At 37.5% G+C, this 16,894-nt stretch overlaps 1 protein-coding gene across 2 annotated transcripts in view; it reads left to right on the top strand.

Moving 5' to 3' along the window:
• PLS1 (plastin 1) overlaps positions 1 to 16,894 on the top strand; it is a 111,909-nt gene that overhangs the window by 85,603 nt on the left and 9,412 nt on the right. For both annotated transcript variants that reach the window (XM_060197559.1, XM_007524068.2), the window contains exons 11-12: positions 3,896 to 3,974; positions 11,625 to 11,739. In XM_060197559.1, coding sequence (XP_060053542.1) covers positions 3,896 to 3,974; positions 11,625 to 11,739 — 194 coding nt within the window. The remainder of the gene's footprint in view (positions 1 to 3,895; positions 3,975 to 11,624; positions 11,740 to 16,894) is intronic.

Genomic DNA, 16,894 nt, shown 5'->3' with positions numbered 1-16,894 from the left:
AAACTTACCTTTTATCACAGGTAATGTTTGTGAGGATCAAATCCAAATTTTATAACATATGTATATTTTTTTAGCTGTGTTACTTACAATATGTGAATTATCATCATAACAAAAAATTGTCAATATGTAATTCTTTCTCCTTATTTCTATTACCTAATATCTCACCTTTTCTTTTTTCTGGACCACACTTTTACTCACATGCATACCAAAAACTCATGTTGGTATCAGAACTAAAAGCAGAAACTGGCAGTTGCCAGAGAAGGGAGCCAATTCTAAAATATTCTTACTGATTGGCTTACTTTACAGATGGTAGTTGTTAAGTAGAAATTTTCCTGTGTGGTGCATAATTGGAGGCTGTCAATTTCATTCTATCACATCAATTTCCTTTTCAAATATTTTATTTATTTATAAGAAAGATAGGAGGAGAGAGAAAGAACCAGACATCACTCTGGCACATGTGCTGCCAGGGATTGAACTCGGGACCTCATGCTTGAGAGTCCAAAGCTTTACTACTGCGCCACCTCCCGGACCACATCAATCTCCTTTTTACCCAAAGTGAAACAGAATGAGAAATTAGTTTAATATTTTTCCCCACAACTAAAGTTTCCACTTCTTTGTAATTGCTTTGTAATTGCAGTTTTATAATTAACAGAAGTTTCAAATTTAGTAAATATGATTAGTTCAGTTCACTTCCCTAGATCCAGTAAAATAAAAACTATATTCTCTACATAGATTTGTAACCTGACGGAAAATAGATTAAAAAGGAAAAAAGCTGGATTTTTTTTCCTGTTTCAAAATGTAGGATGAAGGAGTAGGAGTTTTAAAAGTAAATAAAAGGAAGACAGCTAAGCTCTTATATGTCTGGAACATTTCAAAATCATTATGTATCTTACATTAGAAGGCATTGTTTAGAGTGGCATATTAAAAATGATCTTCTTTTTATAGTCCCTGAATTCTTGCTAGATACTTTTCCAACTTGCTCGCTTTCCTTTTTGTCACGTTTGAATTCTTTTTGCTAGTGTACAGCATGCTTTGGGGTTTTTTCAGTGTGGCTGGGATTGCTAAATATTTCCATTTCTATATACTATGTTTACATAAGCTTTTATATAAAATGATACTGTGGGGAATATTTATCAATCATCTTTTTTTTTTTAAAAAAAAAAAAAAGAACATATGTATGTCCTGATACATCAGCCAAAAATGTATTTCACTTTGACTGCTGGAAACTTTTCCTCTGTAAATTTGTGATTTTTTCTAGATACTTAGTATAATTTGAAGCTTGAACTATCACATCCCCTGTGTCATATAATCCATATGTCCTTATTGGAAAAGTTTATCTGTGTGGAATTAAAGGAAACTAAAAGCCCACTTAAATGTTAAATGTTCATATTAAATTGGGCCCAATATGTGGACTATGTATAGAGAGATCATTTAAGATTTCACTTGTGATGATAGACAATGTATAGGTCACAAAAACACAAAGAGCTTCAATTCATGGTTCTGCCATTTAGTAGCTGAGGGACTTCTGTGGGCCTTTGTTTTCTCACGTATAAAACAGGGCTAACAATACTTCTTCTGAAGAATTACAAAGCAAGTTAAAATGACCTTCTGTGAATGACAGTTTTAGCACATGTTTTGTACTCAATAACGATCAAATCAGGAAGAGGAAAGCACTTAGTATATTATTTAGCATGTTTAGTGGTGATAAATAAATGTTAGTGCTTTTTCTTTCCTCTTAGCAGTCTATTTTTAATGCATTTGTTGATCATTCTTCTCAAACATATGTCAATTGTAAGTATTTGTTTGGCCTTGAGAGTCAGAATAATGTTTTATAGTTCTATTTTGTAAATCAGCAATTTAACTTTTATTTCTAAGATTTTTTTTCAGTTGTCCACAACCCAAATAACATTTCCAGTCTGGTATACATATGCTTTTTTTTTTCTTTAATGTTTTCTTATGGCTCTTGCACAAATGTATAGTGCTTTTGACTTGGAGCATTTATCTATCAAGAGAGCTCGAAATGGCATTAGATAAATAAATGCTCACTTAAATAATCTAGCTTACTTTCTAGGTATGAAAAATTAAACTAATAGCTATGTAATTAGCTGAGAAAAGTAGAAAGAATCATGAACTTCTGGAGTCTATTATATTTTCTGAACCCAATAAACGTATAAGCATAATGTTTTGTAAAATATATTATTCACATCAGGCTCAGTGGAATTTGATATTATTTTAACTAAAAATATTATACTATTAATGTTTATGATTTTAAAATATAACTCATGGCTAGGGAGATAGCATAATGATTTTGCAAAAGATTCTCATGCCTGAGGCTATCAAGTCCCAGGCTCAATCCCTAGTATCACCATAAACCAGAATTGAGCCATGTTCTGGTATCTATTTATCTCTCTCATACATTAAAAAACAAACAAACAAAAATATATGTATATATACATATATATCAGATTTTTCTAGATGGAAACAATATAAAATGATCTAGTTACTAGGGAAATATTACATCTATAATAGATTGTACTAGATAAACAACTAAAAGGTGAAAAAATGTCACTTGCATCAAGCTGTTGATCATATTATTTTTGTATTTATGTTACTTTGGGGAAAGTTCACATACTTTATTTAAAATTTTCATCTATTTAATAAAAACAAGCAAGTGTGGTTTCTTTTTTAAAAAATATTTATTTATTCCCTTTTGTTGCCTTTGTTGTTTTATTGCCCTTGTTGATGCAATTTGTTGTTGGATAGGACAGAGAGAAATGGAGAGAGGAGGGGAAGACAGATAAGGGGAGAGAAAGATAGACACCTGCAGACCTGCTTCACCACCTGTGAAGTGACTCCCCTGCAGGTGGGCAGCCGGGGGCTCGAACCGGGATCCTTACACCGGTTTGCGCCACATGCGCTTAACCCACTGCACCACCGCCCGACCCCCTTTTTACTTTTTTTTTTTTTTTTTACCAGAGCACACTGCTCAGCTCTGGTTTATGGTGGTGTAGGGGATTGAACCTGGGACTTTGGAACCCCAGGTATGCGTCTCTTTGCATAATCATTATGCTATCTACCCCCATGTTTTATTACTTTTTTTTTCTTGCCTCCAAGGTTATCCCTGGGGCTCAGTGCCTACTATGAAGCCTCTGCTCCTGTATGCCATTTTTCCCATTTTGTTGTCATTGTTGTGCCCTTGTTGTTATTGTTATTTTTGGATAGGACAGGGAAAAATTGAGAGGGGAGGGCAAGACAGAGAAGGGGAGAGAAAGACACCTGCAGACTGGCTTCACCACTTGTGAAGTGACCAAGTCCCCGCTGCAGGTGGGGAGCCTGAGGCTCGAACAGGGATCCTTGTGCCTGTGCTTATGCTTTGCACCATATGCACTTAACCTGCTGGGCTACCACCTGGCCCCCATTTTATTATTTTTTAACCAAGTTTTTTAGTACGTGCCAACCACAAATATGGCCACTTAAGTTTACCTGTTAGTTTGCTGGACAGAGAAACCTATGGCTAACTAGTTCATGGGCATGAAGCAAGGACTTGGAATGGAAAAATTTAGAGCATATAGAAGTTGTTTAGGAAGAAAGGAGAGAAGGACTTTAGCAATAAGATTTTTACTTCTTCCTCTAAAAAGATGATAATAGTAGAGAAACCATAGAAAAGTATGGGGTGGGGGTTGATAGCATAATGGTTATGCAAAGAGACTCTCATGTCTGAGGATCCGAAGTTCTAAATTCAGTACCCCGCACCACCATAAGCCAGAGCTGATATGTGCTCTGGGGAAAATAAAGAAAAGTGTGTATAGTTGACTTGTACCTACTGTATGGTATAAAATAATAATTCCTGATTTTCTTTTGCCCTGAATCATCAGTGTAAATTTCTCTCCTGTAGGTGAGAGCAAGGAAGAGAGAACATTTCGGAACTGGATGAATTCTTTGGGGGTCAACCCATACATTAATCATTTGTACAGGTAAATATATTACTATGGTTCAACTTTATGACCCAGACCCAACTTTTCAAATTCAAACTGTAGGTGGGTTTATATAAAAACATTTCTGTGGTCCAGGAGGTGGCACAGTGGATAAGGCATTGGACTCTCAAGCATGAGGTCCTGAGTTCAGTCCCAGGCAGCACATGTACCAGAGTGATGTCTGGTTCTTTCTCTCTCTCTCCTCCTATCTTTCCCATTAATAAATAAATAAAATCTTAAAAAGAATTCTAAAAATATCACAAGAAGAGGGGTAGATAGCATAATGGTTATGCTAAGAGACTCACATGCTTGAGGCTCCAAAGTCTTAGGTTCAATCCTCCACACCACCATAAACCAGAGCTGAGCAGTGCTCTGGTAAAAAATCAATCAATCATATATGTATATATATATATATATATGTATATATATATGATTTTAAGTATATATATTCACAAGAATTTTAGCCAACATTTAGAGTTCAGAATGGATTTTAAAAGAAAACTGAAGTATTATTTAAAAAGATAAGAATATGGGGGACTGGCTTAAGGATCCTTGTTCGAGCCCCCAGCTCCCACCTGCAGGGGGGTTGCTTTGCAAGAGGTGAAGCAGGTCTGCAGGTGTCTTATCTTTCTCTCCCCCTCTCTGTCTTCCCCTCCTCTCTTGATTTCTCTTTGTCCTATCCAACAACAATGACAATAATAATAACAACAACAATGATAAACAACAAGGCTAACAAAAGGGAAAAAATAGCCTCCAGGAGCAGTGGATTCATAGTGCAGGCACTGAGTCCCAGCAATAACCCTGAAGACAAAAAAAAAGATAAGATAAGAATATAATGTTAGCTATAGTGTTAGATGATAACAAGTTAGTAAGGATCATTCATTTTACTCTGGTAATCCTTGATCAAGAAAATAAATTATTTCAGTTTATATTACAATAGTAACATTTTAAAGTAATATTCAATAATTAGAATTTTAAAAATTGGATTATATGATTTAGGATGAATTTGAAATAGAACAGTAAACAAAGCCAGAAGCATTGTTATAGAGTTTAACAGGTCCCAAGTCAGCTGCTATTTGGATGTATAACTTTAACCAAGCCTCAATTTACATATTACTTTCCCAGAGAGTATTGCTAGTGTCTCATTTCATACACTATTTACTCAGAGAAAACATCAGACCCTACATATTAAAGGGCTCTATCTCCCAAAACTTTCTGCTGCAGACACTGGTGTAAAATACCAAGACTGTATCCTGAACTTCTCACAAACCTGCTGTAGCTCAGAAATCCCCAAGGTTCCCTTCTCAGACTTCAGGTGCCTGCCACGAGCCCAGATTATCATTTGTGCTTTTGATTAACAAATTGTAAATCAGACATTCCCAGGACACACCTACAGCCTTGGATTCTGTTAAATTGCCAAGATTGTTTAGTTGCTACATTACTGATTTAGTATGAGGGATATTAAAGGCTAAGAATCAACAACCAGATGAGAGAGAAACAGGGCAAAGTTGGGGAAAAGGCACAGGGAGCTCTCAGCCCTCTCCAGCCCATCATTCTCTCTCAAGTTGCAAATGCTCACCAGCTCAGAAGCCCCTATTTGGGGGCTTTGGCAGAGGATTCATTCCATAGATATGACTTGTAAACTCCCTAGCCGTTAAATAGCACTTAACCTCCAACTTATCTCTCCTCGCTAGAGGTCAGGGCAGGAATTTGGGACTAAGAGCTATACCCTCTATTAATTTTGATGACCCTGGCAACCAGCCCCCATTCTCAGGTGCTTCCCAAAAGTGACCTTCATTAATATATCAAAAATGCACCTCTAATGCTCTCAACAAATAGGAAATCAGGCATGTGTGTGTGTGTGTGTGCATGTGTGTGTGTGCTATAAGAACTGTGACTGAAGATCAAATGACCATATATTCTATATGCTGAATGTAATTGAGAGAAAATAATATTTTAGGGGATAAATAATGTCTTAGGGAGGCTGGGCAGTAGCGCAGCCAGTTAAGCACACATGGCACAGAACACAAGGACTGACACAAGGATCCCAGTTCGAGCCTCTGGCTCCCCAGCTACAGGGGGTTTCTTCATAATCGGTGAAGCAGGTCTGCAGGTGTCTTTCTCTCCCCCTCTCTGTCTTCTCCTCTCTTAATTTCTCTCTGTCCTGTCCAATAAAATGGGAAGAAATGGCCATCAGGAGTGGACACTGAGCCCCAGCAGTAACTCTGGAGGCAAAAAAAGAAAAAGAAAAGAATGTCTTAGTAGCATCCTATCTTTATTTAAAATTAATATATATATATATATATATATATATATATATATATATATATATATATATATGCACATGACTTTTTTTTAAGTCTAGAGGCATACATACCAAACTATGTGCAGCCTGGATAACAGGAGTTGGAGGGTAGTAAAGAAACTTTATTTTTAATCTTAGTAACCTAAAATTATGGCTGTTATGTATTTTAAAAAAGGAGTATGTATTTTCTTTTTTAACACTTTATTTACTCATTTATTGAATAGAGACAGAGAGAAACTAAAGGTTACGATTTTCAATTCATAATAGCTTATTTATAAATGTCATAAATGTTAGAGATCTCAGTGATTGGCAAGAGAGAAAATTGATCAAATATTTTAATTAAATAATATTTCAGTTATATAGAATCCTAAATGTCAGTGCAGGGCTTCTAGGCATATGTAATTTTTTTTTTTTTTTTGGAAAAGGAAATGTAACTTTCTCTTACTCTGGAAAAGAAGATTTAGAAAAATTTCTAATGACTGCTGTAGCTTACAACGTGGGGGTAGGGGATCCAGGTCTCTGGTGATGGGAACAGTGTGGAGTTGTACTCCTGTAATCTTGTAAATCAATATTAAATCACTAATTTAAAAAAAAGTTCTCAAAAGTTACATAACCTTAAAATTATCCATTGTACCCTTGTGTCAATAGCTTATTTCTCCCAATAAAATGACTTGGGGAAAAAATTAAATTTCAGCTATTTGCAGAGTTGAATGTTGGATTTACTTTTTAGCTATGTTAATGCTCTGACAAGAATTAAGAGACTCTTTTAATTGCTTATACAAATTTCTTGATTCTTTAGGAGTTAGGCGGTAACACAGCGGGTTAAGCACACATGGTGTAAAGCGCAAGGCCGGGCATAAGGATCCGGGTTTGAGCCCCTGGCTCCCCACCTGTAGGGGAGTCGCTTCAATAGCAGTGAAGCAGGTCTGCAGGTGTCTGTCTTTCTCTCCCCCTTTCTGTCTTCCCCTGCTCTCTCCATTTCTCTCTCTGTCCTATCTAACAACATCAATAACAACAACAATAATAACTACAACAATAAAGCAACAAGGGCAATGAAAGGGAATAAAAAAATTTTTTTAAAAGAAAAAATATTTCTTGATTCTCAGAGTATTCATTCACCTAAAATTTTAACATGTAAGCTAAATCATTCTTTTTCTCTAAACTTTCCCCTTTTTAAAAGTTGGTTTTATTTAATTCATTTATTATTATTAGTTGTATTTATTGGATAGAGACAGCCAGAAATCCAGAGGGTAGGGATAGATAAAGAGGGAGAGAGACAGAGACACCTGCAGCCCTGTTTCAGCACTTGCAAAGCTTTCCCCCTGCAAATGTAGACCAGGGGCTCATACCGGGGTCCTTGTATACTATACCATGTGTGCTCAACCAGGTACACTACCACCCAGCCTCCCATTTGTTTTTAATTAATTAATTAATTATTTTTTCTCTAAACTTTCCTACATAATTAAAAGCATACAACCCAAACCAAAGCAAAACAAAACAAAAATGAAAAAAGAAAGAAAAAACCTAGAGGTCTCATGTGTCTACAAGTCTGTGCCTGAATCATATTCCTAAACCCATCCTAAATGTCTAACTTTGTACCAACACTAGGCCCGATAGAGAGATTGACTTTAACTGAAAATTCTTCCCTCTAATGAAGTTATTAAATGTATTATAAGAACTGTTGATCCTAGAATTTTTCTATGATTAGTTGATGCTGGATTGAATCTATACTTCTTTTTTATTTTTAAAGTTTATTTTAACATTTATTTATTTATGCCCTTTTGTTGCCCTTGTTGTTTTATTGTTGTAGTTATTATTATTGTTGTTGATGTCATCATTGTTGGAAAGGACAGAGAGAAATGGAGAGAGGAGGGGAAGACAGAGGGGGAGAGAGAAAGATAGACATCTGCAGACCTGCTTCACCACCTGTGAAGTGACTCCCCTACAGGTGGGGGGAGCTAGGGACTCGAACCTGGATCCTTGAGCCAGTCCTTGCACTTTGTGCCACCTGCGCTTAATCCGCGTTACTACCGTCAACTCCCTGAATCTACACTTCTACAAGTATGGTATTTGTAATTACCATACCTGTAGAAGTGTAGATTCATTTAAAGTAAAACATAATAAAAGCAATTGATGAAATAGATAATATTTCAGAACTTATACAAATACTTTCTTGATTTTTTTAAAAGAACTTCTTTTGTGAGCACCTTGGCTTTTTTTTTTTTTCTTTTTGTGTTTGGACAGAGAGAAATTGAAAGGGGAGGGAGAGAGACAGAGACACTTAAAATTCTTGCTTCACCACTTGTGAAACTACCCTACTGCAGGTGAGGAGTGGGGGCTTGAACCCAGGTCTTTGTGCATGTTAACATTTGTGCTTAGCCAAGTCCTCCACCATCCAGCCCCTTCTTTAATATTCTCCATCTGCGTATAGATTATCTGATTGACTCTTAATTCCAGTCAGAGTAGACTTCTTCCTGCCATCTCTTAGCACAGAGTCCAACCATATGGTGTGTGCTCAGGGATGCAAAGTAATTATAATAGGAGCCTTAGCAAAACTAAACTCTGTGAACAAGCTGTTAGGAGAAAAAAAAAAAAAGCCACATAATACAACACAGAACTGACAATTTTAAAACCAGTTGCTATTCTTTGCATCCTTAGCATACAAAATTGAAACCAGATTGTATAGATATACTTTGAACTTCACAGGAGAATGTGTTTCTAATTCAAAGGTAGTATTCTTACTCAAGAACTCCTGCTTGCTCATAAATTCCTTCCTTTTAACCCTCATTATTTAACATGAGCACCTGCCCACTCAGTAGCTATTGTAACTTTTATGTAATTATTTTAAGTTATAAAAATCATAATGTAGTGGCCAGGTGGTGGCACACCTGGTTCAGTGCACAAAGATCCATGTTCAAGGCTTTGGTCCCCACATGCAGGGGAAAAGGTTCAAGAGTGGTGAAGCAGGGCTTCAAGTGTCTCTCTGTCTCTGTCTCTCCCTCCCCTCCCAATAAATCTCTGTCTGTATCCAATAATAAATAAAATTTTGGGAGATGGGTGGTAGTGCAGCAGGTTAAGCGCACGTGGCACAAAGCACAAGGACCGTGGTAGGGATCCTGGTTTGAGCCCCCGGCTCCCCACGTGCAGGGCCGCTTCACAAGTGGTGAAGCAGGTCTTCAGGTGTCTCTCTTTCTCTCCCCCTCTGTCTTTCCCTCCTCTTTCTATTTCTCTCTGCCCTATCTAACAATGGTGACATCAATAACAACAACAATAATAACTACAACAATAAAACAACAAGGGCAACAAAAGGGAATGGATAAATAAATAAATATTTAAAAATATTTTTAAAATAAATAAAATTTAAAAATATATAATGCATAAATAATACATGAGATCATTCTCCCTGCAGAAGTTTCAGGAAATACCTGTGTAGAATTAAGTAGGACATAATAGCCCTTCCCTTTGTCCTGTCTAGAGGTAATTGGCAATTGCTATTAACAGTCTGTATCATACATAAGTATTTAAATACTCAGTCTAAAAATATAAATTTAAACAAATAAGGAAATTTGCCAAATAATAACCTGTATATAGTGTTCTACCACTTGCTTTTTAAAAAAATTATTGATTGATTTAATAATGATCAACAAGACCATAGGATAAGAGGGGTACAATTCCATACAATTCCCACCACCAGAGTTCTGTATCCCATCCCCTTCATTGGAAGCTTTCCTGTTCTTTTTTTCTTTTTTTGCCTCCAGGGTTATTGCTGGGGCTTAGTGCCTGCACCATGAATTCACTGCTCCTGGAGGCCATTTCCCCCCCTTTTGTTGCCCTTGTTGTTGTAGCCTTGTTATGGTTATTATTGTTGTTGTTGATGTCGTTCGTCGTTGGATAGGACAGAGAGAAATGGAGAGAGGAGGGGAAGACAGAGAGGGGGAGAGAAAGATAGACACCTGCAGACCTGCTTCACCATCTGTGAAGCGACTCCTATGTAGGTGGGGAGCCGAGGGCTAGAACCGGGATCCTTACTCCAGTCCTTGCGCTTTGCTCCAAGTGTGCTTAACCCACTGCACTGCCACCCGACCCCCAACTTTCCTGTTCTTGATCCCTCTGGAAGCATAGACCAAGGGTCATTATGGGGTGCAGAGATGGAAGGTCTGGCTTCTATAATTGCTTCCCTGCTAAACATGGGCATTGGCAGGTCGAGCCGTACTCCCAGCCTGTTTCTATCTCTCCCTAGTGGGGCAGGGGTCTGGAGAGGTAGAGTTCCAGGACACATTGGTGAGGTCGTCTGCACATGGAAGTCAGGTTGGTGTCATGGCAGCATCTGCAACTTGGTAGCTGAAAAGCATTAAGATATAAAGCAGAACAAATTGTTTAATAATCAGGAACCTAAAGGTAAGACTATAGCAGATGAGTGTTGGGATCTCTCTGTTTTGGAAATGGCTAATAGGTCTATTTTAGATATATTCCAAGGGGCCCATGACTTTTCTAATTTTTGTCTGAGCCAGACAGCTAACATGCAGGTGGGCTTAAGATATTGTCTGGGGAGATGGTGTCAGAGTTGGAAATAGGACTAGAAAGCTGGATCAGGGAAGAAAGTAGCTCCCAAATATGGGAAAAGTATTTTAAACATAGTGTGCCTTCCTAAGATATTCATATCAGTACATACAGATCTAGCTCACTCTGTTTTTATGGTGGTCCAGGAGTTCATAGTATGGACAGTATGTTCAGTATGCCCCTCTTTACAGGCATTTACATTGTTTCCAAATTTATCAGTAATGTAAGGGTGACTGCTCTTGTACATGTCTTTGTAAGTACTTATGAGAAGACCTGGTCAGCTCTCCAGATTGTAAGTTCTGGGTCAAATGATATATGTGTGTGTCCTCTCTCTCTCTCTCTCTCTCTCTCTCTCTCTCCCTCCCTCCCACCCTCCTCCCTCCCTCCCGCTCCCCGCCCCTCTCTGGAGTTCTTATGGCATGAACCCAGGGTCTTGGGCATGTGCAATGCCACTGTTAAACAGCCTCCATGGGCTTATTTTTTTTCATTATTTATTTTAGGGAGAGACAGATACCAAGAGACAGAGAGAGAGAGACACTTCAGCACCACTCTACCATCTGTGGAGCAGCTCCATGGATATTGGTGGTGCTCCCATTTGGTGCCCTGGCTCAACCTCAGGGCCTCATGTATGGTAAGGCACTGGAAGATGAGCCATCTTTAGGTCTATATCCTATCATCCTTTAAGGGTTAATACCCTGGCATATTTAAGCCCATATCCAGTCTACTTAATAAAATTAGGTAGTTCCAATGTTTCCTGCTCTCTCATCTTCTCTTTCCTGTTGTAGCGACCTTGCAGATGCTCTAGTGATCTTCCAGCTCTATGAGATGATCCGAGTGCCAGTGAACTGGAGCCACGTCAACAAACCTCCTTATCCTGCTCTTGGAGGGAACATGAAGAAGGTAATTAAATAATGAATGTAGATGTACTCTTACTGTTCTGATATAAAGAGTCGTTACACTTTCAGAAAGCTTAGTAAACTATGGCCTTGCCCCACAGTTCTGACTCAAACCATACGGGGCTAAATTTCTGCTTTGATCAATGTTCAGAAAAAATGGTTCCTTTGTTCTCACAACCTCTCTAGCATTTGTTGCTGCTGTACTTTTTGATGTATGCCATTCTCACAGGGGTGAGGTGGTATCTCAATGTTGTCATTATTTGCATTTCTCTTACAATCAGTGACCTGGAGCAATTTTTCATGTGTTTGTTAGCCTTTTGGATCTCTTCTGTAGTGAATGTTTTGTTCATATCCTCTCCCCATTTTTGGATGGGGTCATTTGCTTTTTTGTTGCTAAGTTTTCTGAGCTCTTTGTATATTTTGGTGATTAGTCTCTTGTCTGATGTATGAAATGTGAAGATCTCCCATTCTGTGAGGGGTCTCTGTTTATGTGATGGTTTCTTTGGCTGTGCAGAAGCTTTTCAATATGATGTAGTCCTGTTGGCTTGTTTCTGCTTTCGTCTTCCTTGCAGTTGGGTTTGAATCATCAAAGATGATTCCTTGAGGTTTAGGTAGGAAAGGGTTCCACCAAATGTTTTCCCCTAAGTATTTGATAGTTTCTGGTCTAACATACAGGTCCTTGATCCATTTGGAGTTGACTTTTGTTTCTGGTAAGATAAAGTGGTTCAGTTTCATTCTTCTGCATGTTTCAACTCAGTTTTCCTAATACCATTTATTGAAGAGAGAGCCTCCTTTCTCCATTTAATATTTTGGGGCCCCTTGTCAAAGATTAGATGTCGGTGTGGGAGTTTAATTCTGGACTTTCAGCTCTGTTCTACTGGTCTGTGTGGCTATCTTTGTTCCAGTACCAGGCTATTTTGATGACAATGGCCTTATAATATAGTTTGGGATCTGGGAGTGTGATGCCTTCATTTCTGTTTCTATTCCTCAAGATGGTTTTGGCAATTATAGGTGTTTTCTGGTTCTAGATAAATGATTGTAATTTTTGTTCTATTCTCTTAAAGAAGCTCAGTGGAACTGTGATGGGTATCACATTAAATTTGTATATGGCTCTGGGGAGAATATTCATTTTGATGATACTACTTCTTCCAATCCATGAGCAGGGGATATCTTTTCATTTCTTGGTATCATTTTCTATTTCCTTGAATAGTGACTCATAATTTTCAGTATACAAGTCTCTCACTTCTTTGGGAAGGTATATTCCTAGGTATTTTATTGATTTTGGTGCAACAGTGAATGGGAGTGATTTCTGGATATCCTCTTCTTCGGTTTTAATGTTTGCATAAAGAAATGCCACTGATTTTTGTGCATTGATTTGTAGCCTGACACCTTGTTATATGGCCTAATAACTTCCAGTAGCTTTCTGCTGGATTCTTTAGGTTTTCCCTGAGAGGCACTTGCATACAACATTTTGTCTTTAACAAGTTGTAGTAAATAATGTTCTTGGACATACTTTATGGATTCCTATTTCAGAATCACAAGAATTTTCCCAACTTTTACTGGTTATTCGGTAGTATTCTTCAACAGATATTTATTACCTACTACCACTTTACTATAATACAGAGCATTAAAATATAGTGCAAGATATGGGGTTGAATCTTAGGGAGGCCTAAAGGAATAAGGGAAACAAGATATGCATGCTTATTACTTCATTATAACACAGTATACACAAAAAATGTATGTTTTGAGTCACAAGGAAGAAAAGGCCATTGCCTGTATTTATCATGATAAGCTTCATCTAGAAGGTGGTATTTCAGTTAGATTTTGAGAAATGGATAGAATTTTGTCGAGGGAGATTTGAGAGGAGGCTGAAGATTAAGAAAAGGGGGTAGTAGTAGCTGTGGGGGAGGTGTCTTAGTTTGTAGAGTGTGGGACTTACATGCTTGAGGATCCCAGTTCAATCCCTAGCATCACATGTACCACAGTGGTGTCCTAAATTCTCTTTCTCTTTCTCATATGAAACTCTATCTCTTATGAAGTAAATATTTTTTTTTTTGTTTTAAAGATCTGTTTTTATTACATATGAGAGAGTGTGCATGTAAGATGTTAATGGACAGGGAGATAGCTTAACTGGTAAAGCATGAGACTTGCATGAAATACATACACACTCTTTCATATGTAATAATAGTATATGTATTTTATCTGAGAGAGAAAAAGAGAGAGAAGCCAGAGCACCACCATAGTGCATATGGTACTGGGGAATCATAAAACTTCAAGTATGCAAGTCTCATGGTTTATTTTGTGTATGTGTGTGTGTCCAGGGTTATCACTGGGGCTTGGTGCCTGCACTAGGAATCCAATGCTCCTGGGGGCTATTTTTTCCCTTTGTTGCCCTTATTGTTTATGGTTATTATTGTTATTGCTGTCATTATTGTTGGATAGGACAGAAAGAAATGGAGAAAGGAGAGAAAGACAAAGGGGGGAGAGAAAGATAGATGCTTGCAGACCTGCTTCACCACTTGTGAAGTGACCCCGCTGTCAGTGGGGAGCTGGGAGCACCAACTGGGATTCTTACATGCGTCCTTACTCTTTGTACTGTGTGCTCTTAACCCAGTGTGCCACCACCTGGCCCCCTGAGGTTCTTTTTGTTGTTATTTGCTAACAAGGTTATCTCTGCACTAAGAATCCACCACCCCCAGAAGCCATTGTCCCCACTATTCTTCTTCTTTTTTTTTTCTTTTTACTTGATTGGACAGAGAGAAATTGAAGAGTAGGAGGAGGAGAGCAGGTCTGAAGGTGTCTTTCTTCCTCTCTATCTTCCCCCTACCACCCCTCTCAATTTTTCTCTGTCCTATCAGAAAAGAACCTTATCATAGCGGTATTTATAGAGCAAATAAATGAAAACAATCAAGTTGTTTAATGAAGGGTTAATAAGTATGATACACTGATAAAATGAAGTAAATGTGCTATTAAAAACATAGCCTAGTAGCAGTGACATGGAAATGAGGAGGATATAAAATTACACATATGCATATGAGTTGAATTTGTTTAAAACGTGTACATGTATTCAAAAAGAACTCCTATTTTTCCAGACTTCTAGAATATTTATTAAACTTTAGTATCTCTAAAACTTTTTAAAAGAGGAACAGAAGGAACTATACCATAATATTGAAAGTAGCTGAAAAAGTCCCATTATTACAGGAATTTTATTAATATTTCTTAGTATTTCTTGTGGTAGGGATGCCTACATTTAAATTTTTAAATTTTTTAAAAATTTCTTTTGGGGGGATTAATGTTTTACATTCAACAGTAAATACAATAGTTTGTACATTACATTTCTCAGTTTTCCACATAGCAGTACAACCCCCACTAGGTCCTCTGTCACCCTTTTGGACCTATACTACATTTAAATTTTTTATTTACACATGTTACCGTGCATAAGGACCCGGGTGCAAACCCGCAGTTCCCACCTGCAGTGGGGAAGCATCACAAGTGGTGGAGCAGTGCTGCAGGTATCTCTCCCTCTCTCTCCCAATGTCCCCCTCCCTTCTTTCTGTATCTATCATTAAAATAAAAGGAAACAGTAATGACCACCAGGAGCAGTAGAGCCATATGCAGGCACTAAGCCCTAGCAATAACCCTAGAGCCCCCCCCCCCCAATTTTTTTTTTTTGGCAATACGTTTCATGGAAGTAGAATTCAAAAAGTCTGCTAACTAGTATTATGGAAGTCTTTTAAATTCCAGATCAAAAATAGAAACTGAACCACTCATTATATCTGGAATATATTAATTACAAGGTATTGCAAATGAATCATATGTAAACTGTTGGCTTTCAAAACACTAGCTGTTTATAAAATAAAATATATGGCTTAAAATAACAATGTTTTAGAAATGAGGAAGCAGTGCTTTCAAGAGATAGTGTATCAATAAGGTCTTATTTTAGGAACTTTGGGTAGATATCATTTTACTGATTTTTTTTTTTTCCTTTGTGGAACTAGTGATTTCACTGCTCCCAGACCTCATTTTTTAGATAAAGAACGAAGAGAGAGGGAAAGACAATACAACATTGGGGTTTCCCCTAGTGTTGCTATGGGTCTCCCACTTGGTGCTGGGGTTGGACCTGGAACATGTGCATGGCGAAGCACATTCCCTTTTCTTGAGTTCTTTCTGACCCAATTCAATACATTTTTTAAAGTTCATAAAACTGCACTTTTTTTATTTTAAAAAATTTTGATTTATTATTGGATAGGACAGAGAGAAATTGAGAGGGGGAGATAGAGAAGGAGACAGAAAAACACCTGCAGCCCTGCCTCACCGCTTGTGAAGCGACCCCCTTGCAGGTGGAAAAACTGTACTTCTTAAAGTCTCCCTTGTTTCTCCAGTATTTCTGTTCTCTTGAAACCTCATGTCCCATTATGTAACTTTTCTCATTTCCTAAATAGTCTGCATTCATATCTGTCAAAGCATCCGAAGTGTCTATCCATCATTTCTTCCTTTAACTATGAGGCTGCACTCTTTAGTTTTTGTTGTTTCCTTTAGGGTTCATTCTTACTTTCCTCAGGTTCTTCTTTTAGATCAACAATCCTAAGAATTTCCAAGATTTCATTCTTGGCCCAACCCTACATTTACATTCTTGGATGTGATCCATTATTAGAGCTTTAAGAACAAGCATACATGGCTGACCTCTAGGCACCTGATGTCTTATTCTTTCTCGAGTTAACTACCTCTCCAGATCTTTGAAATATTTTGCCAAAATTGGAATCAAAGATTACCAAAAAAATAAGACATATATTTCCTCCAAGCTAACATCCATTTTTCAGTCCTTTTCATTGTTGTCTGTACATCTTAAATCTCTATGTAGGTAATTCTGAGTTCCTTTTTCACTACCTGACTATAAAGCAGATGGCCTTTCTGAAACACATCAGTGGTTATTACAACTTGTAGGAAATTTTATTAAAATTGATGTCTGTGGAAAATGGGCTGGTGTTTATTTCTCCTATTCACACAGTTACATAACCAGATCTCAAAGGCTATTTTTCTTTTTTTTTTTTAATTTTTTTTATTTATAAAAAAGAAACATTGACTAAACCATAGGATAAAAGGGGTACAACTCCACACAATTCCCACCACCAGAACTCTGTATCCCATCCACTCCCCTG

The sequence above is a fragment of the Erinaceus europaeus genome, chromosome 9 (assembly GCF_950295315.1).
Source record: "Erinaceus europaeus chromosome 9, mEriEur2.1, whole genome shotgun sequence".
In the NCBI taxonomy this organism is placed as follows: domain Eukaryota; kingdom Metazoa; phylum Chordata; class Mammalia; order Eulipotyphla; family Erinaceidae; genus Erinaceus; species Erinaceus europaeus.
The sequence above is the reverse complement of the archived record's forward strand: the minus strand, read 5'-3'. Positions and strand labels throughout refer to the sequence as shown.